Source organism: Henckelia pumila, chromosome 3 (genome assembly GCF_033568475.1).
Source record: "Henckelia pumila isolate YLH828 chromosome 3, ASM3356847v2, whole genome shotgun sequence".
NCBI classification, from domain to species: Eukaryota; Viridiplantae; Streptophyta; class Magnoliopsida; order Lamiales; family Gesneriaceae; genus Henckelia; species Henckelia pumila.
In genome coordinates, this window is record NC_133122.1 from 183110380 (window position 1) to 183131691 (window position 21312).

A 21312-nucleotide genomic window follows, 5' to 3' on the forward strand; every position below is an offset into this window, starting at 1 on the left:
TGGTCGGGCTTTAATTTTGACCACGAATGGCGTGGTGTTTGACAAAAATATGTCGTTTTCTCATAAGTAGTTTCCAACATAAATCTCAAAAATTAAGAAATAACAAAAGGACTATTACTACTATCAAATTTAAAAACAAGAATAACAAAATAACTCACAACCCATTACTCCTAAGAGGTCGAGTAATTCCCCAAATCTGGTCGAGACTCTAAGAGTAATACTTCTTCAAGTGTTGAGCATTCCATGGCCTTTTCCGTCTCTTTCCTTGGGCGTCTTCCAAATAATAAGCGGTCACTCCTGCCTTCCCTATCACCTTGAAGGGTCCTTCATACTTTGCATCCATCTTCCCTCTCTCTCCATGGTGTTGAATTTTTCCCATAACCAAGTCTCCCTCTTGAAAAGTTCAGGGATAAACCTTTTTGTTATAGTCTCGGGTCATTCTCTTACGATAAGCTATTAGCCTGAGCGATGCTCTAGCTCGACTTTCTTCCACTAGATCCAAGTCCATTGCTCTTAGCTCATTGTTGTTAGGGCCGTAGGCTATTATCCGAGCACTTTCTTGTCCAATCTCGGCAGGAAGGACTGCCTCAGTCCCGTACACCATATTGTAGGGTGTCTCATTCGTTCCTGACCTTGTTGTGGTTCGGTAAGACCATAAGACAGATGGAAGTTCATCCACCCATTTTCCCCTTGCTGAATCTAACCTGGTCTTAAGTGTTTGCACAATAGTTCTGTTAGTAACCTTCACTTGTCCATTCCCTTGAGGATAGACAACAGATGTAAAAATTTGTTCAATTTTCATCTGTTTACACCAAGCTTGGACCTTAGAGCCACAGAATTGTCTTCCATTGTTCGATATGAGCCTGCGCGGTATTCCAAACCGACAAACAATATTTTTTCACAAGAAATTTAGCACTTCCTTTTCTGTGATTTTTGCCAAGGGTTCAGCCTCGACCCACTTTGAAAAGTAATCGACAGCTACTAACAAAAATTTTCTCTGACCCGTACTAACTGGGAATGGTCCAACAATGTCCATTCCCCATTGATCGAAAGGACAGGCGGCTACTACTGCCCTCATAAACTCCGCGGGCTTCCATTGTAAGTTAGCATGCCTCCGGCAATTATAACATGAGTTGACAAGGGGAGATGCGTCCTTCTTCATGGTGGGCCAGAAAAACCCGGCCAGCAGAGCCTTCCGAGCTAAGGCTATACTACCCAAGTGATTTCCACAACAACCTTCATGTATTTTTTGTAGGACATAATTAGCCTCGTACGGGCCAAGATACTTGAGAAGAGGTTGGGAGAATGACCTCTTGAAAAGTATTCTATCAACCATCACAAAACGTAAGGCTCTTCTTTTAATTTCCCGAGCCTTCTTACTGTCGTTCGGGAGCTCATTCTTGGTCAGGTATTTGTGTATGTCATATCTCCATATCCTTCTAGTACGTCCGCTATTATGTCATCTAGGCTTTCAAGTTGAGATACCATCTCTTTTCCCTTCAATCTGGGATCGGATGGTTCTCCAACGGAACTTGCAAGACAGGCCAAGTGATCTGCCTTTGTATTTTCAGTTCTCGGGATCAATTCCATAGCGAGTTTGGTAAAATCTTCCTTGGCTTTGTCCAATGCTTGGGCATATTTTATCATATTTTCATTCTTGGTTTCAAACTTCCCCTTACTCTGTTGTATGGCCAATTGTGAATCCGAATAAAGGGTAGCTTTGGATATACCGAGATTCCGAGCAGCCTTTAGTCCGAGCAAGAGTGCTTTATATTCTTCTTCATTATTAGATCTCGAAAATCCGACCTTATTGAGATGTTGGTTTCCTCATCCCAAGGTGATAATATCACAATCCCGATCCCGCTCCCTGTTTGACAAGATGATCCATCTACAAATATCTTCCACTGGTCTTCTTGTTCTAACTGGACAGTCTCTGCTAAGAAATCAGCTAGGGCTTGAGCTTTGATAGCAGTTCGGGGCTCAAACTTTATGTCATACTCACTTAACTCTGTAATCCACTTGATCAATCTTCCCGATGCATCTGGGTTGGCCGCAATTTTTCCCAAGGCGCTGTTGGTAAGAACAGTGATTGGATGAGAGAGGAAATAGGGCCTTAGCTTTCTGGTTGTAGTGACGAGGGCCAGAGCTAAATTTTCTTGTGTCATGTAGTTAAGCTCTGCTCCTTTCAAGGCATGACTGACAAAATAGACAGGTAGATGATTCACCCCATCCTTCCTGACTAGGATCGAGCTAGCATCTCGGGGTGTGACAGCTAGATACACAAAGAGCTCTTCTCCCTGTACTGGTTTGTTCAACACGGGTAGCTTTTTTAGATATGTTTTCAACTCTTGAAAAGGTTTTTCGCTTTGTTCATCCCACTCAAAGTTTTTAGTTTTTCTAAGTTCTTTGAAGAAAATAAAGCTTTTGTCCCCCGATCTTGAGATGAACCGCGCCAGTGCGGCAATCCTTCCTGACAGCCGTTGGACTTCCTGAATGTTCTTGGGTGACTCCATAGAGATAATGGCCTGATTTTTTTCCGGGTTAGCTTCAATTCCTCTCCTGGTGACCATGTACCCCAGAAATTTCCCGGTTTGAACACCAAATGTACACTTGCTCGGATTTAACTTTAGTCGATAATCACGCAATGTCTGGAATGTTTGAGTCAGGTCGGTAATGATTTGTTTAGCTGTTCGGGTCTTGACCAGAATGTCATCCACGTACACTTCAATATTTTTGTCTATCTGTTGTTTGAACACTTTGTCCATTAATCTTTGATAAGTGGCCCCAGCATTCTTGAGCCCAAAGGGCATAACTACGTAGCAATAAGTCCCTGTGGAAGTGACAAAACTCACTTTATTTTGATCTTCCTTGGCTAAGGGGATTTGATGATACCCCTGATAGGCGTCCAGGAAGCACAACAACTCGTGCCCGGATGTAGAATCTACCAGCTGGTCTATTCGGGGCAAGGGATGAAAATCCTTTGAACATGCTTTGTTCAGATCACGAAAATCCACGCACATTCGCCACTTGCCCGAAGACTTGGGTACCAGTACTATATTTGATAACCAGGTCGGAAAATATACTTCTTGAATGTGTCCGGCTTTCAAAAGTTCCTCAACTTGTCCTTGAATCACAACATCTTTTTCAGGCCCGAAGTGTCTTTTCTTTTGAATAATGGGGAGATAGTCCCGTATAACATTTAGCCTATGCTCCATTACTTCTCTCCGTACTCCCAAGAGATCAGATACGGACCATGCGAAGGCGTATTTGTTCTCCATCAGACATTGTATTAATTGCTCTTTAAGAGAGGCTTCTAGTGTCCGAGCCACCTTGACCGACCCGGTCGGAGGGCAAATCAAAAATTCTTCGCACTCTTCTTCGGCAGTAAGAGGGGTATATTCTTCCAACAAATTTACTTGTTCCCGACCTAAAGACCCGAGTCGATCATCATGATTAATTTTGACTGCTTTTTGTTCTATCCGTACCTCTTCTACGTAGCACTTTCGAGAAATCTTCTGATCTCCTTGAACCTCGCCCACTTCATTACCCACAGGAAATTTGATCTTTTGATATAGTGCTGAAGCCACGGCCATGAATGTAGTCATGGCTGGTCTTCCCAAGATAACGTTGTATGCTGATGGTGCATCCACGATAATAAAGCTGACAATCCGTGTTTTACTAGTACGGTCCTTGCCCAAAGTGAGTGGCAAATTGATCAATACAGTAGGTCGGATGGCATGACCTGTGAACCCGAACAAGGACGTCACCACTGGTTCTACTTTATATTCTCCCAAATCCATCTGATTTATTGTCTCTTGGAATAGTACATTGATCGAGCTCCCGAAATCCACAAAAATCCGGGCCACATCGTAATTGGCAACTAGAGCTCGAATAAACAGTGCGTCATTATGAGTAGTATCTGACAAGCCTTTAAGATCACCCGGGCCAAAGGAAAGGGTCGGGCCTGTCCTAACCACCTGGTCGGCTATCTCTATGTTGCTCAATTTTCGACTGTTTGTCTTCCTTGCCCTATTTGAATCTCCATCAGTCGGTCCCCCAGATATCATGTTGATGACTCCTTTTGTGGGAGGGGGTGGTCCTTGGTTATTCCCAGGTTGATTTTGATTCGGGCGCTGGAAATTTCCCTGTGGCGGCCCAGGTCGGGGTCTTGATGCATAATGATCGGGGCCTTCGTGACTCCTCTTATTCGAGGGGTATCCTCCTTTTTGTCGTGCCAACCTATCCTTCATCCCTGGCTCCTGTTGAATTATTCTCTCAATCTCTTGCTCCAGCTGACGACAATCATTAGTATTGTGCCCATACTCATTGTGAAAGTCACAATACTTATCAGATTTTGGTCTGCGGGGCCCCTGCTCACTCCATGGAGGTCTCTGTAGAAGTCTCTTTTCTTCACATATTCGCATGGCCTGAGTTTTATCCATCCTTAAAGGGGTGAAGGATGTGAATTGCCCTAGGATTTCGGGTCGGGGAGATGGCCCCATCTTCCGTGATATGTTAGGGATCCTGGTGCTCTTCGGGCTGGGTGGTCTGTCCATCCCACTATTTAACCGAAAAACTTGTATCTCCTCTAAATTCACATATTTTTCGGCCCGAGCAAGCAGTTCATCGTATGTAGACGACGGTTTTTTGATCAAGGATTTAAGAAAATCCCCTGTAGTAAGTCCTTGGGTGAAGGTGCTGATGAGCAGATCAGTAGTAGCAGTAGGTACTTCAAGGGCCAGAGCACTAAATCGACGAATATATACTCGCAAATCTTCTTGACCTTGCTGTTTGATAGCGAAAAGGCTGAGAGTAGTGGTGGGATGCTTTTTACTACTAGCAAAATGGTGTAGGAAAGCCTTGCTGAAATCCTTGAAATCCTTGATATCCCCTGGGCGTAATAGGTTGAACCATTGTTGAGCTGGTCCTATCAAAGTATTGAGGAAGACCCGACACTTGATAGGGTCGGAATATTTGTGCAACAATGCAGCATTCTCGAAATGAGATAGGTGCTCTTCCAGATCCCCTTTTCCATCATATTCCCCAACGTGAGGGAACTTAAAGTTTTTAGGGAGTTCAGACTCCAGTATCTCGGCGGAAAAGGGAATATTCCGGACTGGCGTGGCTAGATATCCGAACTGCTTCTTCTTCAAGAGCTCCATCTCTTCTTTCAATTTCTTGATCTCCTCCAATTGCCCGTTCTGATCTGGTGGTGGGGGAGGGGGATTAGCTCCCGCCCTTGCAGCCATAGCCCTTTCAACAGCGGCAGCAACTAGTTGTTCTATTTGTGCGTTTACTCTATTCAATCCAGCCATCTCAACTCTTTCTTTTCAAATTCCCACAGACGGCGCCAATTGATGATGTCGAAATTTTTCTCCGGGTTTGGTCTGGTAGAGCGAATCTCCAAATCCTCCACAAAGCGGGTCGGGTCGGGCAAGAGGGAGTTCTGCACAGACAGAAGCTAAATTAGGGGGCGCCGAAGGTGTTTCGGCGTGACCCATTTGATGCCTAAGTCAGTGCTCAAAAGTGAAAGAGCTTGACAAAAATTAATAACAAGAAAATATGTGTGCGTGAGTGTGTGAACAAGAAGTGAATATAAGATATGAATCCATAAATCATGAACCATACTTGTATTTATAGGCGCTTGGAGGGGTAGGTTACCTTATCAAGGTAGAACAGGTGTTAGAATAGGACTCTACTCGGGTAGGAGCCTTGATCAAGTAGGACTCTAACATCAACTTAAAGATAATATCAAATCTTTGATTCATAAGATATTGTCCTTATTTGTTGCAAATCTTCATGTGTCCGAGAGTACTGGAAGGTTCCAGATATTGGGCTCTTCCTGGGCTCGGGTCGGGCTCCAACCATACCAGTTGGGCCTCAAGCCCATGAATTTATGATTATGATTATATTCCTTAACAGGGCAATTTCAGACTGGGACTTTCATAAAATAAGATTAAATGGGCTTCAAAGTATATTTTCAAAAATATGGACTATTGGGCTCGGGTCGGGTTAGACTCGTATATTTTTTAGAGACATCAAAATCTATAAATATTCATTTATCATATGCGTGTGTGCGTCGTCTGCTGGTATGTAATTAGACTTTCTTGCGGTACCCAGTACCTCCCCTCCATAGATTTTCTGGATCAAATTGTAATGATACCAACTGCCGACTAATAAATTCTGCTTGGGCTTCATCTCCACCATTCACATTATTTAGTTTTAAATAATGGGTTCATATATCCAACATTAAATTTTCTATGTACAACAGCAACGTGTTCTTGGACAAATCCACACAATGATGTACTCGGATCCAACCCAAACATCTCTCCATTTTAGAAGAGGTTTACACCTCGAAGATACGACCTTTAGGATAAGTCTACATATATATAATGACAAACTCGGATCGAACCCAAACATCTCCCCATAAAAGAAGAGGTTTACAATTACACCATGAAGATAGATTGCATATAACCTTAAACTTCAGGGATTTCAAAATCTGTTTTCCAGACAGTTCGCATTTTGAGGTGACAACGCAATTATACATTATTACTTGCTAGCCGGAGACAGGACACAATTTGGAAGATTAATACATTAACGAGATGAATATGATAATATATTAACTCATGAATCGCAAAGGCCAAAACATTTGTTTCCAACACATAATACAAGATTACACAGAATCCAAAGGAATGACACCACAAAAAAATGATCGATCAAACTTCAAAGTGCTCCATCTGTACATCCTTGGATCTCAAAGGAACATACTCCCCGAGATACTCCTCAAGATGATTCGCCAAGGCCGACTTATCGATGTTCTCGTGATGATACGATTTACAAACAAAGTATATAATCGTCTGCGCAACGAGAGCAAACAGCATCAGAATCGACATCAAGCTCAAACAACCAATCCCCAATCCAACTCTATAACCAACCCCTTTTTCGTAAGCCAGCACCACAAGAATCTTGAATACTGCCTCAACTCCAACAAGGCACAGGCCTAACACAAAGAAAATCGCCACACAAACACCCATTTTCCCCTTGATCAAAGATCGGCTTTTTGCCATCGCATTTAGGCCATAACTTTCTTCCAAAACAGAGACCACACTCGCTAGCTGCCATATCATGTTAATATAAAACAACCCAATAGAATATACGATCAAGTAAAAGAAGAGTAATACTCCCCCAACACTTGCACCAGGTTGCAGAATAATGATTACAAGGACCGCTATAACTACAGCTACAACATTATACGCAAAGACAATGGCGAAATTGCACAAGAAAGTCACCATCAGCCTCTTCCAAACCTTGGGAACAACACTCATCACTTTCCCAAAGGTGAGGTCTTTGCCGGTGTAGATACATGCGATGGTGTAAACCACCGCAGATGTAGAGAGAAGCGCAAGAATCAAGAAAAAGAGCAAATACCCAATCTTGAACAAGATAATCTCAGTCCATTCGGAGGAGATGAGGCTGGAGATACTGTCGTAGGAACGAGAGCCCTCCGGAGTTCTCTCGAGGGTCTCCTCGTTGGTTGAGATCTTGGCTATAAGGAGTTGGATGATCTGGATTTGAGCTAAGTAGATGAAAGAAAGAGGGAGAATCAAAGCTAGCATGACTTGGCTGAAAATCTTCCTCCATGAGTTAACTATGTTGTATGATTCGCGAAGTATGCCGAAGAATCCAAGAAACTGGAGTTCTTCTTGTTCTGTGTCCATGGATTCTTTGATTCAGCGCAAAATCTGGTGAAATGGGTTGAAGAAGATCAATTGGCGCAATATAGACGGAGAGCTTCAACGTGTGGATCTAAGGGATAGGGAGACTTTGACGAGATTTTTCTGGACTTTTACACATTCTTTTCTTTGAAATGTCATTCTTGCCCTTTTTATATTATTGGCAAGCTTATCGTTTTTATTTAACCTCTACAAGGTCCTTTTCGACCAAAAATATTAATTTTTAAACAAAAGTGAGGAGGGTCAATTAAATTGTTTGCGATATAACCAAGATTTTTTAAAAAATATATACATATATTTAACCGAGATCTTTGTGTGTATACATATGTAATTCATCCACATTATGCATTAATACAAACAATACATGAATGAATGGTAATTTTGTCGGTATATGAAAAAACTCAACAGCACATTGGGTATTAGTCCATTTTTTTTTACTTCAAATTGGAAATTTTATTGGAAAAACATCTTGTCCAACATTCTCCGTAACCAGAGGCGATCAAATAATTCTATATTTAAAAAAAACAAGTAAATAAAACTCAAAAAAGTTCATTAGATTTAGAAACAAATTTTGCCCCAGTTTTGATAATAATAATAATAATAATAATAATAATAATTAATGATGTTACAAAATAAAAATTAAATATAGTAAACGAAACTTGGGAATTAAACATTAAATCATTAATGATATTTCATTTTTCGATAATTTTGTTATCCTCCTTTCCATGAGTGCCCATTAATATCCTGATAATAATAATTTTGATAGTAAAATTAATGGGTTCCACGTGGGCTCACTAATGGAATTAATGGGTTCCACGTGGCCCACTATCATGATAAGCTTATGGAATTAGTGCCAATAATAATAATTTTGATAGTAAAAGCTTACGGGCACTATCCTGCGGGTGATGTGTAATTCCATGATTGGTTAAAATTAATGGGTTCCACGTGGGGCCCACTAATTTTAACTAATCATGAGCCGCCACGTCACCCGCAGGGCACTATCCTGCGGGTAGCATCTACTCAACCCATGGGGTTTAGTACATGTTGCCCGCAGGATACTACCCTGCGGATGATGTGTAATTTCATGATTGGTCAAAATTAGTGGGCCTCACACCCGCAGGGCACTATACTGCAGATAGCATCTACTCAACCCATGGGGTTTAGTACATGCCGCCCGCAGGATACTACCCTGCGGGTGATGTGTAATTCCATGATTGGTCAAAATTAGTGGGCCCCACGTGGGACCCACTAATTTTGACCAATCATGGAATTACACATCACCCGTAGGGTAGTATCCTGTGGGCTAAACCCCATGAGTCATGACTCCTGCACATAGAAAAAAATTGGAGATCAAAGGCAAAAAATCCTTTTCAAAAATATTTTATTAATCCAAAAGATGTATATGAAAAAAATTAACTATTGAATAAAACCTAATTTCTCATGACTACTTTCACTATCAAATAATTCATTATTTTTTCTCGATTGTGAACTTTATTTTTGGTTTAAAGAAATTTTAAGTTCATTTAATATCATTATATCAACTTAAATTTTGGTTCTATTTTATTGTTAATTTATATTTTGTATGTAAATTGTTGATTACTCTTTCTTCATAAGAATTAATTACCTTATTGTCGCACAAAACAGTCCGAAAACCGCAAATCTACTTTTACATTAAAAAAATCGAGATTAAAAAATATTTTCAAATCCAAAACTGTACTGTGATCACCCATATCTATAACAAATTCCTTAATCCTTATAATATTGTTACATGTAAAAGTTATAGTATTTGTCAAATTTATAATTACGATGCATGTAAAATAAAAGTTGCAATGTGATACACGTGAATAGACCTAAACTTGATATGAGTCGAGTCAGTTCATCGTCTCAGGTCTAAGTTTGAAAGAGTGCCAAAAATAATTTAACTGCTAGGTACTGTATGTTTGTTACTTGGAAAAATTATTTCAAATTTATTTGAAAATTTTTCTTACGAATATTGACATGAAATAATATATATATTGTGATACCCCGAGAGGAGAACAGCTCAGCTCCTCGGTGACCCTAAGCTCAGAGGCTTTCATTATGAAACCTAAGGTCGGCCAAGTACCCTCGCCATACTTGTCAGGTCAGCTCGGGAGCTCGGTCATGGGAGCTCGGCCAAGGACCCTCTCCATACTTGTCAGGTCGGCTCGGGAGCTCGGCCAAGATCCCTTGCTGCCGAGTTCAGAACGTCAGTTGTAAGGTTGGCTCGGTAATGTTGAAGACCGGGAGCTCAGCAAAGCTCTCTTACTCTTATTTCAACAGGAAGCTAGCTTAGCAGGTGGGCTCATCAATCTCAATAAGTTAGCTAAAGATGTTAGGATCAGTTGTTTATGTTGAGCTCAGGGGTTCAGCAAGAGCTCACTCACCATCTCTATTTGGGAGCTCGATTCAGCAGAATGGTGGGAGTTCAGTAGCAGCTCACTCACTACTCCCTATTACTCCTTAAAGGGCAGCAATATAGTGTCCTGGTGATGGCAGTTCAGCTCAGATTAAGCGTATCAATATTTCCTTTGTCGGACAAGATTTAGGCGAGATCTCAGCTTAGATATTCGGGATTGTGATCCCGAGATTCTTGGGTTCTTGATAAGGAAAGTAAGAGCCAAATTCGGAGTCTTCTCCTATAAATACCAGGTTCACTCTCATTATTAGGATTCCAATTTTTCACTTGAGTGCACACACCACTCTCTATATTTCGCTATCATAGCATCTGACTTGAGCGTCGGAGGGGATACGCCAGAACACCTTCCGGCCCCCCTTAACACTCTTGTTCGTGGTTTCAAGTCAGCAGCAGCTCATCATTCATTAGAGGAGTTTCGTTAGCTCATCCAAGGAGATCACTTTATTGAGGTATATAAATTGGCGCCGTCTATGGGAATTTTAAGCTAAGGAGTAGATATGTCAGGACGAGCAAGAGGAAGAGGAGGAGGAGGGAATGTGGCGGACATGATTGTAGATCAGCTCAGCCAGTTCATCACTCAAATGGTGCAAAAGGTCATGGGTCAGAATCAACCACCTCCTCCCCCTCCACCCGGAGGTCAGCCAAACCAAATGGATGCGGTGTGGGAGGAGATAAAGAGATTGGGTCGGCAAGTCGGAGGTCGGCCTGGGCCTATACAGAGGGAAAGCCCTTTCGATCGGGCTATTCTAGATGAAGAACGCCTTGCAAATTTTAAGCAGCCCACCATAGGGGAATATGATGGGAGCTCAGATCCAGAGGAACATTTTGGGGAGATTTGAAAATGCAGCCCTGTTGCATAGATATTTGGATGCAATTAAATGTAGGGTCTTTCTCACTACTCTAGTAAGGTCAGCTCAGCAATGGTTCAACCTCTTATAGCCTGGTAGCATCCGGAGTTTCAACGACTTCAATTCAGCCTTTTTACACCAACTTGCGAGAAGTAAAAAAAATATTTGAAGACTTCTCTTAGTTTGTTTAATCTGAAGCAATCCTAGGTGGAGCCCTTGAGGGAGTATGTCCAGCGCTTCAATACAGCAGCTCTGGAAGTACCGGCTGTCACTGTTGACACCTTGGTGAACTCTTTCACTCAAGGATTGAGGGGAGGAGAGTTTTTTAAATCCTTGGTTAAGAAGCCTCCTTTGACTTATGATGAGCTCCTTAGTCGAGCTGAGAAGTATGTGAATTTGGAGGACGCATAGAGGCAAAGAAGGCAGATAGCAAGTCTGAAATGAAGGCATAAGGAAAGGTGGAAGTAGGAATAAAGCGGGCTGCAGAGGAGCCAAACAGGGCTAAGGGACCTTATCCTTACGTACCTCTTTCTGTAAGCTGTTGCCATCAGAATGAAAGCATACACGAGCATGATAGCTCAGACCTATAATTGTTGAGTGCGCAGAAAGGGATTTCAGGTGGGAGATTTGGTGCTCAGAAGAGTTCAGGAGGTAAGTGTGGTAAAGCTCGATCCTAAATGGGAAGGGTCATTCAAGGTTGTGGAGAGGCTCAGCTCGGATGCATATTACTTATATGACTCGAATGGCAAAAGACAAGAGGCCATGAAATGCTTATAATTTGCACAAATATTACTCTTAATTGTTGCAGTTTTAATTATCTCTTAAGATGTATTTCATTCAAAAGAAATTTTATTTTCGCTTATAAGCAAAGACTTTTCCATGAATATCAATATGAGTACACCAAACACCATCTTGGTCACCCCGCTTTGGCCCCTGACTTTGGCTCAGTTCAGCACCTTGGTCACGCTGCTTTGGCCCCTGACTTTGGCTCAGTTCACCACCTTGGTCACGCCGTTTTGGCCCCTGACTTTGGCTCAGCTCAGCACCTTGGTTACGTCATTACCTTGGTCATGCCGCTTTGGCCCCTGAATTTGGATCAGTTCACCAACTTGGTCACGCCGTTTTGGTCCTTTACTTTGGCTCAGTTCACCACCTTGTTCACGCCGCTTTGGCCCCTGACTTTGGCTCTGTTCAGCACCTTGGTCATGCCTCTTTGGCCCCTGACATTGGCTCAATTCAGCACCTTGGTCACGCCGCTTTGGCCCCTGACTTTGGCTCAATTCACCACCTTGGTCATGCCGTTTTGGTCCCTGACTTTGGCTCAGTTCAACACCTTGGTCACGCCGTTTTGGCCCCTGACTTTGGCTCAGTTCACCACCTTGATCACGCCGTTTTGGCCCCTGACTTTGACCTTGGTCACGCCGTTTTGGCCCTTACTTTGGCTCAGTTAAGCACCTTGGTCACGCCGCTTTGGCCCCTGACTTTGGCTCAGTTCAGCACCTTGGTCATGCCGCTTTGGCCCCTGACATTGTCTAAGTTCAGCACCTTGGTCACGCCGTTTTGGCCCCTAACTTTGGCTCAGTTCAGCACCTTGGTCACGCAGCTTTGGCCCCTAACTTTGGCTCAATTCAGCACCTTGGTTGCGCAGCTTTGGCCCCTGACTTTGGCTCAGTTCAGAACCTTGGTCACGCCACTTTGGCCCTTGACTTAGGCTCAGTTCGGCACCTTGGTCACACCGCTTTGACCCCTGACCTAGGCTCAGTTCAGCACCTTGGTCACGTCGCTTGGCCTCTGACCTAGGACCAGTTCAGCAAGCTTAAGCATATCAAGCAGTACCTTGGTCATGCCGCCTTGGCCCTTGACCTTGGTTCAGTTCAAAATCCTTGAGCACATCAATAATCACCAGATCAGCTTGTTTCATACTTGTCAAATTTGACAGGCTACTTCATATTGAGCTCACCAGCTCAGCTCAGTTCATAATTGAACATTTTGATAGGTTACTGCATATTAAGTTCACCAGATCAGCTCACGCTTTAGTAAAGGTGACAGATTACTCAATATCAATCCCAGGTTAGCTCGGGAGCGCGGCCCAAGGAGCTCAGGAGCTCGGCCAAGCTCCCCCATCATTTTTTAGGTCGGTTCAAGAGCTCACCTCATCTTCAAGTGTTGGAATTATTTTCAGTGGCCATTATGCTCACTTCAAGAGCTCGGCTCGTCTGCAAGTATTAGCATTATTTTCAGTGGTTATTATACTCACTTCAAGAGCTCGGCTCGTCTGCAAAGTGTTAGCATTATTTTCAGTGGTTATTATGCTCACTTCAGGAGCTCGGCTCGTCTTCAAGTGTTAGCATTATTTTCAATGGTTATTGTGCTCCCCTTGGAAGCTCAGCTCGACTACAAGTTTTAGCATTATTGTGCTCTCCTTCGGGAGCTCAGCTTATCTACAATTGTTAGCATTGTTTTTAGTGCTTACCTTGCTCACCTCGAGAGCTCGACTCATATTCAGGTGTTGGCATTATTTCAACGCTTATTATGATCCATTCGGGAGCTCGGCTAATTTTCATGGGTTAACATTATTTCAGGGCTTATTATGTTCCGTTCGGGACCTCGGATCATTCTCAAGTGAGCTTTATTTTAGTTATTACTTTGACTTTGGGACCTCGAATCATTCTCAAGTGGAGGTCTCAGATCATCTAGAACTCGAAAAGTTACCGTTGTAACATCATCATTACGTGTCTTGTCAGAACGGCAGCGGGGATCCCTTGTGCACCTCAGCTCGGGATTGCTTAGGGTCACATTAGACTAAAAACTTAGCGAATTTCGAGTCTTTGACCTCAATTTGACTTTTGATGGGGGGGACTTGTGATACCCCGGGAGGAGAACAGCTCAGCTCCACGGTGACCCCTAAGCTCAAAGGCTTTCATTATAAAACCTAAGGTCGGACAATTACCCTCGCCATACTTTTCAGGTCAGCTCGGGAGTTCGGCCATGGGAGCTCGGCCAAAGACCCTCTCCATGTTTGTCAGGTTGGCTCGGGAGCTCGGCCAAGGACCCTCTCCAGACTTGTCAGGTCAGCTCGGGAGCTCGGCCAAGATCCCTCGCTCCCGAGTTCAGAACGTCAGTTCTAAGGTTGGTTCGGTAATGTTGAAGACCGGGATCTCAACAAAGCTCCCTTACTCTTATTTCAACAGGAAGCTAGCTTAGCAGGTGGGCTCATAAGTTAGCTAAAGATGTTAGGATCAGTTGTTTATATTGAGCTCAGGGGTTCAACAAGAGCTCACTCACCGCTTTGGCCCTTGACTTTGGCTCAGTTCAGCACCTTGGTCACGCTGCTTTGGCCCCTGACTTTGGCTCAGTTCACCACCTTGGTCACGCCGTTTTGGCCCCTGACTTTGGCTCAGTTCACCACCTTAGTCACGTCATTTTGGCCCCTGACTTTGGCTTAGTTCAGCACCTTGGTCACACCGCTTTGGCCCCTGAATTTGGCTCAGTTCACCACCTTGGTCACGCCGTTTTGGCCCCTTACTTTGGCTCAGTTCAGCACCTTGGTCACGCCGCTTTGGCCCCTGACTTTGGCTCTGTTCAGCACCTTGGTCACGCCTCTCTGGCCCCTGACATTGGCTCAGTTCAGCACCTTGGTCACGCCGCTTTGGCCCCTGACTTTGGCTCAATTCACCACCTTGGTCACGCCGTTTTGGTCCCTGACTTTGGCTCAGTTCAGCACCTTGGTCACGCCGTTTTGGCCCCTGACTTTGGCTCAGTTCACCACCTTGATCACGCCGTTTTGGCCCCTGACTTTGGCTCAGTTCAACACCTTGGTCATGCCTTTTTGGCCCCTTACTTTGGCTCAGTTAAGCACCTTGGTCACGCCGCTTTGGCCCCTGACTTTGGCTCAGTTCAGCACCTTGGTCATGCCGCTTTGGCCCCTGACATTGTCTAAGTTCAGCACCTTGGTCACGCCGTTTTGGCCCCTAACTTTGGCTCAGTTCAGCACCTTGGTCACGCAGCTTTGGCCCCTGACTTTGGCTCAATTCAGCACCTTTGTTGCGCAGCTTTGGCCCCTGACTTTGGCTCAGTTCAGAACCTTGGTCACGCCGCTTTGGCCCTTGACTTAGGCTCAGTTCGGCACCTTGGTCACACCGCTTTGACCCCTGACCTAGGCTCAGTTCAGCACCTTGGTCACGTTGCTTGGCCTCTGACCTAGGACCAGTTCAGCAAGCTTAAGCATATCAAGCAGTACCTTGGTCATGCCTCCTTGGCCCTTGACCTTGGTTCAGTTCAAAATCCTTGAGCACATCAATAATCACCAGCTCAGCTTGTTTCATACTTGTCAAATTTGACAGGCTACTTCATATTGAGCTCACCAGCTCAGCTCAGTTCATAATTGAACATTTTGATAGGTTACTGCATATTAAGTTCACCAGATCAGCTCACGCTTTAGTAAAGGTGACAGATTACTCAATATCAATCCCAGGTTAGCTCGGGAGCGCGGCCCAAGGAGCTCAGGAGCTCGGCCAAGCTCCCCCATCATTTTTTAAGTCGGTTCAAGAGCTCGCCTCATCTTCAAGTGTTGGAATTATTTTCAGTGGCCATTATGCTCACTTCAAGAGCTCGGCTCGTCTGCAAGTGTTAGCATTATTTTCAGTGGTTATTATACTCACTTCAAGAGCTCGGCTCGTCTGCAAAGTGTTAGCATTATTTTCAGTGGTTATTATGCTCACTTCAGGATCTCGGCTCGTCTTCAAGTGTTAGCATTATTTTCAATGGTTATTGTGCTCCCCTTGGAAGCTCAGCTCGACTACAAGTTTTAGCATTATTGTGCTCTCCTTCGGGAGCTCAGCTTATCTACAATTGTTAGCATTGTTTTTAGTGCTTACCTTGCTCACCTCGAGAGCTCGACTCATATTCAGGTGTTGGCATTATTTCAACGCTTATTATGATCCATTCGGGAGCTCGGCTAATTTTCATGGGTTAACATTATTTCAGGGCTTATTATGTTCCGTTCGGGACCTCGGATCATTCTCAAGTGAGCTTTATTTTAGTTATTACTTTGACTTCGGGACCTCGAATCATTCTCAAGTGGAGGTCTCAGATCATCTAGAACTCGAAAAGTTACCGTTGTAACATCATCATTACGTGTCTTGTCAGAACGGCAGCGGGGATCCCTTGTGCACCTCAGCTCGGGATTGCTTAGGGTCACATTAGACTAAAAACTTAGCGAATTTCGAGTCTTTGACCTCAATTTGACTTTTGATGGGGGGACTTGTGATACCCCGGGAGGAGAACAGCTCAGCTCCACGGTGACACCTAAGCTCAAAGGCTTTCATTATAAAACCTAAGGTCGGACAATTACCCTCGCCATACTTTTCAGGTCAGCTCGGGAGTTCGGCCATGGGAGCTCGGGAGCTCGGGCATGAGTGCTCGGCCAAAGACCCTCTGCATGTTTGTCAGGTTGGCTCGGGAGCTCGGCCATGGGAGCTCGGCCAAGGACCATCTCCATACTTGTCAGGTCAGCTCGGGAGCTTGGCCAAGATCCCTCGCTGCCGAGTTCAGAACGTCAGTTGTAAGGTTGGTTCGGTAATGTAGAAGATCGGGATCTCAACAAAGCTCCCTTACTCTTATTTCAACAGGAAGCTAGCTTAGCAGGTGGGCTCATCAACCTCAATAAGTTAGCTAAAGATGTTAGGATCAGTTGTTTATATTGAGCTCAGGGGTTCAACAAGAGCTCACCCACCGCTTTGGCCCTTGAATTTGGCTCAGTTCAGCACCTTGGTCACGCTGCTTTGGCCCCTGACTTTGGCTCAGTTCACCACCTTGGTCACGTCGTTTTGGCCCCTGACTTTAGCTCAGTTCACCACCTTGGTCACGTCGTTTTGGCCCCTGACTTTGGCTTAGTTCAGCACCTTGGTCACGCCACTATGGCCCCTGAATTTGGCTCAGTTCACCACCTTGGTCACGCCGTTTTGGCCCCTCACTTTGGCTCAGTTCAGCACCTTGGTCACGCCGCTTTGGCCCCTGACTTTGGCTCTGTTCAGCACCTTGGTCACGCCTCTTTGGCCCCTGACATTGGCTCAGTTCAGCACCTTGGTCACGCCGCTTTGCCCCCTGACTTTGGCTCAATTCACCACCTTGGTCACGCCGTTTTGGTCCCTGACTTTGGCTCAGTTCAGCACCTTGGTCACGCCGTTTTGGCCCCTGACTTTGGCTCAGTTCACCACCTTGATCACGCCGTTTTGGCCCCTGACTTTGGCTCAGTTCAACACCTTGGTCACGCCATTTTGGCCCCTTAATTTGGCTCAGTTAAGCACCTTGGTCACGCCGCTTTGGCCCCTGACATTGTCTAAGTTCAGCACCTTGGTCACGCCGTTTTGGCCCCTAACTTTGGCTCAGTTTAGCACCTTGGTCACGCAGCTTTGGCCCCTGAATTTGGCTCAGTTCAGCACCTTGGTCGCGCTGCTTTGGCCCCTGACTTTGGCTCAGTTCAGCACCTTGGTCACGCCGCTTTGGCCCTTGACTTAGGCTCAGTTCGGCATCTTGGTCACACCGCTTTGGCCCCTGACCTAGGCTCAGTTCAGCACCTTGGTCACGTCGCTTGGCCTCTGACCTAGGATCAGTTCAGCAGGCTTAAGCATATCAAGCAGTACCTCGGTCACGCCGCTTTGGCCTCTGACCTTGGTTCAATTCAAAATCCTTGAGCACATCAAGAATCACCAGCTTAGCTTGTTTCATACTTGTCAAATTTGACAGGCTACTTCATATTGAGCTCACCAGCTCAGCTCAGTTCATAATTGAACATTTTGATAGGTTACTACATATTAAGTTCACCAGATCAGCTCACGCTTTAGTAAAGGTAACAGATTACTCAATATCAATCCCAGGTTAGCTTGGGAGCGCGGCCCAAGAAGCTCAGGAACTCGGTCAAGCTCCCCCATCATTTTTTAGGTCGGTTCAAGAGCTCGCCTCATCTTCAAGTGTTGGAATTATTTTCAGTGGCCATTATGCTCACTTCAAGAGCTCGGCTCGTCTGCAAGTGTTAGCATTATTTTCAGTAAATATTATACTCACTTCAAGAGCTCGGCTCGTCTGCAAAGTGTTAGCATTATTTTCAGTGGTTATTATGAGTGGTTATTATGCTCACTTCAGGAGCTCGGCTCGTCTTCAAGTGTTAGCATTATTTTCAATGGTTATTGTGCTCCCCTTGGAAGCTCAGCTCGACTACAAGTTTTAGCATTATTGTGCTCTCCTTCGGGAGCTCAGCTTATCTACAATTGTTAGCATTGTTTTTAGTGGTTACCTTGCTCACCTCGAGAGCTCGACTCATATTCAGGTGTTGGCATTATTTCAACGCTTATTATGATCCCTTCGGGAGCTCGGCTCATTTTCATGGGTTAACATTATTTCAGGGCTTATTATGTTCTGTTCGGGACCTCAGATCATTCTCAAGTGGAGGTATCTGATCATCTAGAACTCGAAAAGTTACCGTTGTAACATCATCATTACGTGTCTTGTCAGAACGGCAGCGGGGATCCCTTGTGCACCTCAGCTCAGGATTGCTTAGGGTCACCTTAGACTAAAAACTTAGCGAATTTCGAGTCTTTGACCTCAATTCGACTTTTGATGGGGGGACTTGTGATACCCCGGGAGGAGAACAGCTCAGCTCCACGGTGACCCCTAAGCTCAAAGGCTTTCATTATAAAACCTAAGGTCGGACAATTACCCTCGCCATACTTTTCAGGTCAGCTCGGGAGTTCGGCCATAAGAGCTCGGGAGCTCGGGCATGGGAGCTCGGCCAAATACCCTCTCCATGTTTGTCAGGTTGGCTCGGGAGCTCGGCCAAGGACCCTCTCCATTCTTGTCAGGTCAACTCGGGAGCTCGGCCAAGATCCCTCACTGCCGAGTTCAGAACGTCAGTTGTAAGGTTGGTTCAGTAATGTTGAAGACCGGGATCTCAACAAAGCTCTCTTACTCTTATTTCAACAGGAAGCTAGCTTAGGAGGTGGGCTCATCAACCTCAATAAGTTAGCTAAAGATGTTAGGATCAGTTGTTTATATTGAGCTCAGGGGTTCAACAAGAGCTCACTCACCATCCCTATTTGGGAGCTCGGTTCGGCAGAATGGTGGGAGTTCAGTAGCAGCTCACTCACTACTCCATATTTCTCCTTAAAGGGCAGCAGTATAATGTCCTGGTGATGGCAGTTCAGCTCAGATTAAGCGTATCAATATTTCCCTTGTCGGACAAGATTCGGGCGAGATCTCAACTTAGATATTCGGGATTGTGATCCCGAGATTTTTGGGTTCTTGATAAGGAAGGTAAGCGCCAAATCCGGAGCCTTCTCCTATAAATACCAGGTTCACTCTCATTATTAGGATTCCAATTTTTTACTTGAGTGCACACACCACTCTCTATATTTCGCTATCATAGCATCTAACTTGAGCATCGGATGGGATACGCCGGAACACCTTCCGGCCCCCCTTAACACTCTTGTTTGTGGTTTCAGGTCAGCAGCAGCTCATCATTCATTGAAGGGGTTTCGTTAGCTCATCCAAGAAGATCACTTTATTGAGGTATATCTTACATGTATACACATATTATTTTTTCGTGTATACATTCACTAAACTATGTCACAAAGTCATTGGTTCTTAAACTTTTTCTACACTTTATAAATTTGGTTTTAAAAAATCTTTTTTATCAAAAAAAAAAAGAAATAAATGCAAAAATTTTAAAATACGACTCAAACCCTAAAAATCTTAAGTTTTGGAACGACACTGTACTCGTGACGATCAATTATTAATATAATAAAATAAAATGTTGCCCACAGGGGTATAGGCAAGTTGGTAAGGCCTGAGGTAATGTGAAAATAAATTCTCCAGCGTTGCGGATTCGATCCTCGTGTGGAGCATATTCTCTGCTGAAATATCGTGGGGGATATTCTTGGGGTTGACCATGTTGCTTCCTCTTTCAGGTCTCTGCCGATCGTGCACATCCCTCGATTTAATCTTCGCATGAGTCAATTGACCTCTGAATCATTTAAAATGAGGTCCCCTTCCGAATGAACCCTTTCTAAAATAAAAGAAAATGTTACGCAAATGCAAAACGTTGTAGAAGATTTTGCGTGTGGGTATTGTTTGAATTGGATACAAGAGTACTACTACAAGTCCAATAGTGCGGGCTGCCTGCCAACTAATTGAACAGCCGAGGAATCTTGTTACTGTTGTAAAATCTGAATCCCTGTGTAGGGATAGAAAAATATTTGTCAAATTTTTAAATTTCATATTTTTATAAAAATTCGGTATAGTTACATACCGAAAATTCGGTAGAAAAATATATCAGCACAATATTTAAAAATTTTAAATATATATAACATTTTTAAACAATAAATTTATAAATTTTAAAAAATATAAGGTATTTTTTCCTGATTATACCCCTACCGTAATTGTTATATGTAAAATTTTGGTATAAATTAATCGATATATTAGTTATATGCACAGAAAATTTCGGTATGGACATACGTTTTTCGATACGGTATACCATGATTATGTTTCTATTATTTTAAAAAAATTTCCAATAAAGCACAGGCTTATTGCAAAGAAATAATAGACCAGATAAGAGATAACGACATAAGCATTCGAGTTATTAAAATGGTCTTTTTCTCCCTTTGTATATAAAAAAATAAATAGATATTATATATAACAAATTCGTTTGCTTTGCATTGTACATATAACCTCCCCACCCCATAAAGGAAAAATAGAACAAACGATGGATGCTGCAAAATAATATATTTGTGGAACCGGTCAATTAATTCATTTTATATGATGATTTTGACCAATTCAAATGTTAAAATCGTGGTGTTAATTGAAGAATGAATGGAATGAAGGTTATGATGTGTTTCCGTTTGGAAGAATTTAAGCAGTCAATTGCGTGTCGTACGCGTTTACCAAATTTTTCTGTTTTCTCCACTTAATTTAGTTACTAGATGCTGATGATGATTAATAATAATAATAATAAGATATATAGATCTATATAAAAATAATATTTTGAACATAAAAATAATAATTTCAGAATCCCAAATCCATCTATGAGACCGACTGGCGCTTTTGTGATGATATAGATTATATAGCATGATGTTATTTTTATTATATAACATGATCCAGATCAATATCTTACTTGAAATATATGAAAACATAATATAAACATATTGTACTCAAAAGTTAAAATATAAAGAATACTTATTTAGATAATGTTTTAATTTATAATTAAAAGGGTATTTGACTAAAGTTATAAAAAATAATTTAT

At 43.4% G+C, this 21312-nt stretch overlaps 2 protein-coding genes across 2 annotated transcripts; both read right to left on the reverse strand.

Moving 5' to 3' along the window:
• Nucleotides 1-1748: 1748 nt before the first annotated feature.
• On the reverse strand, nt 1749-5315 carry LOC140890120 (uncharacterized). The gene has a single exon (XM_073297878.1). It carries the CDS (start codon nt 5313-5315, stop codon nt 1749-1751), a length of 3567 nt encoding a protein of 1188 aa, XP_073153979.1.
• Nucleotides 5316-6574: 1259 nt separating this feature from the next.
• On the reverse strand, nt 6575-7822 carry LOC140891773 (uncharacterized). Its single transcript, XM_073300410.1, has one exon. It carries the CDS (start codon nt 7716-7718, stop codon nt 6717-6719), a length of 1002 nt encoding a protein of 333 aa, XP_073156511.1. The 5' UTR covers nt 7719-7822; the 3' UTR covers nt 6575-6716.
• Between the last annotated feature and the right edge of the window lie 13490 nt (nt 7823-21312).

Bases quoted from the DNA above. Each gene is read 5' to 3' on its own strand.
- LOC140891773 (XM_073300410.1), bottom strand. From the start codon at position 7,718: ATGGACACAGAACAAGAAGAACTCCAGTTTCTTGGATTCTTCGGCATA.
- LOC140890120 (XM_073297878.1), bottom strand. From the start codon at position 5,315: ATGGCTGGATTGAATAGAGTAAACGCACAAATAGAACAACTAGTTGCT.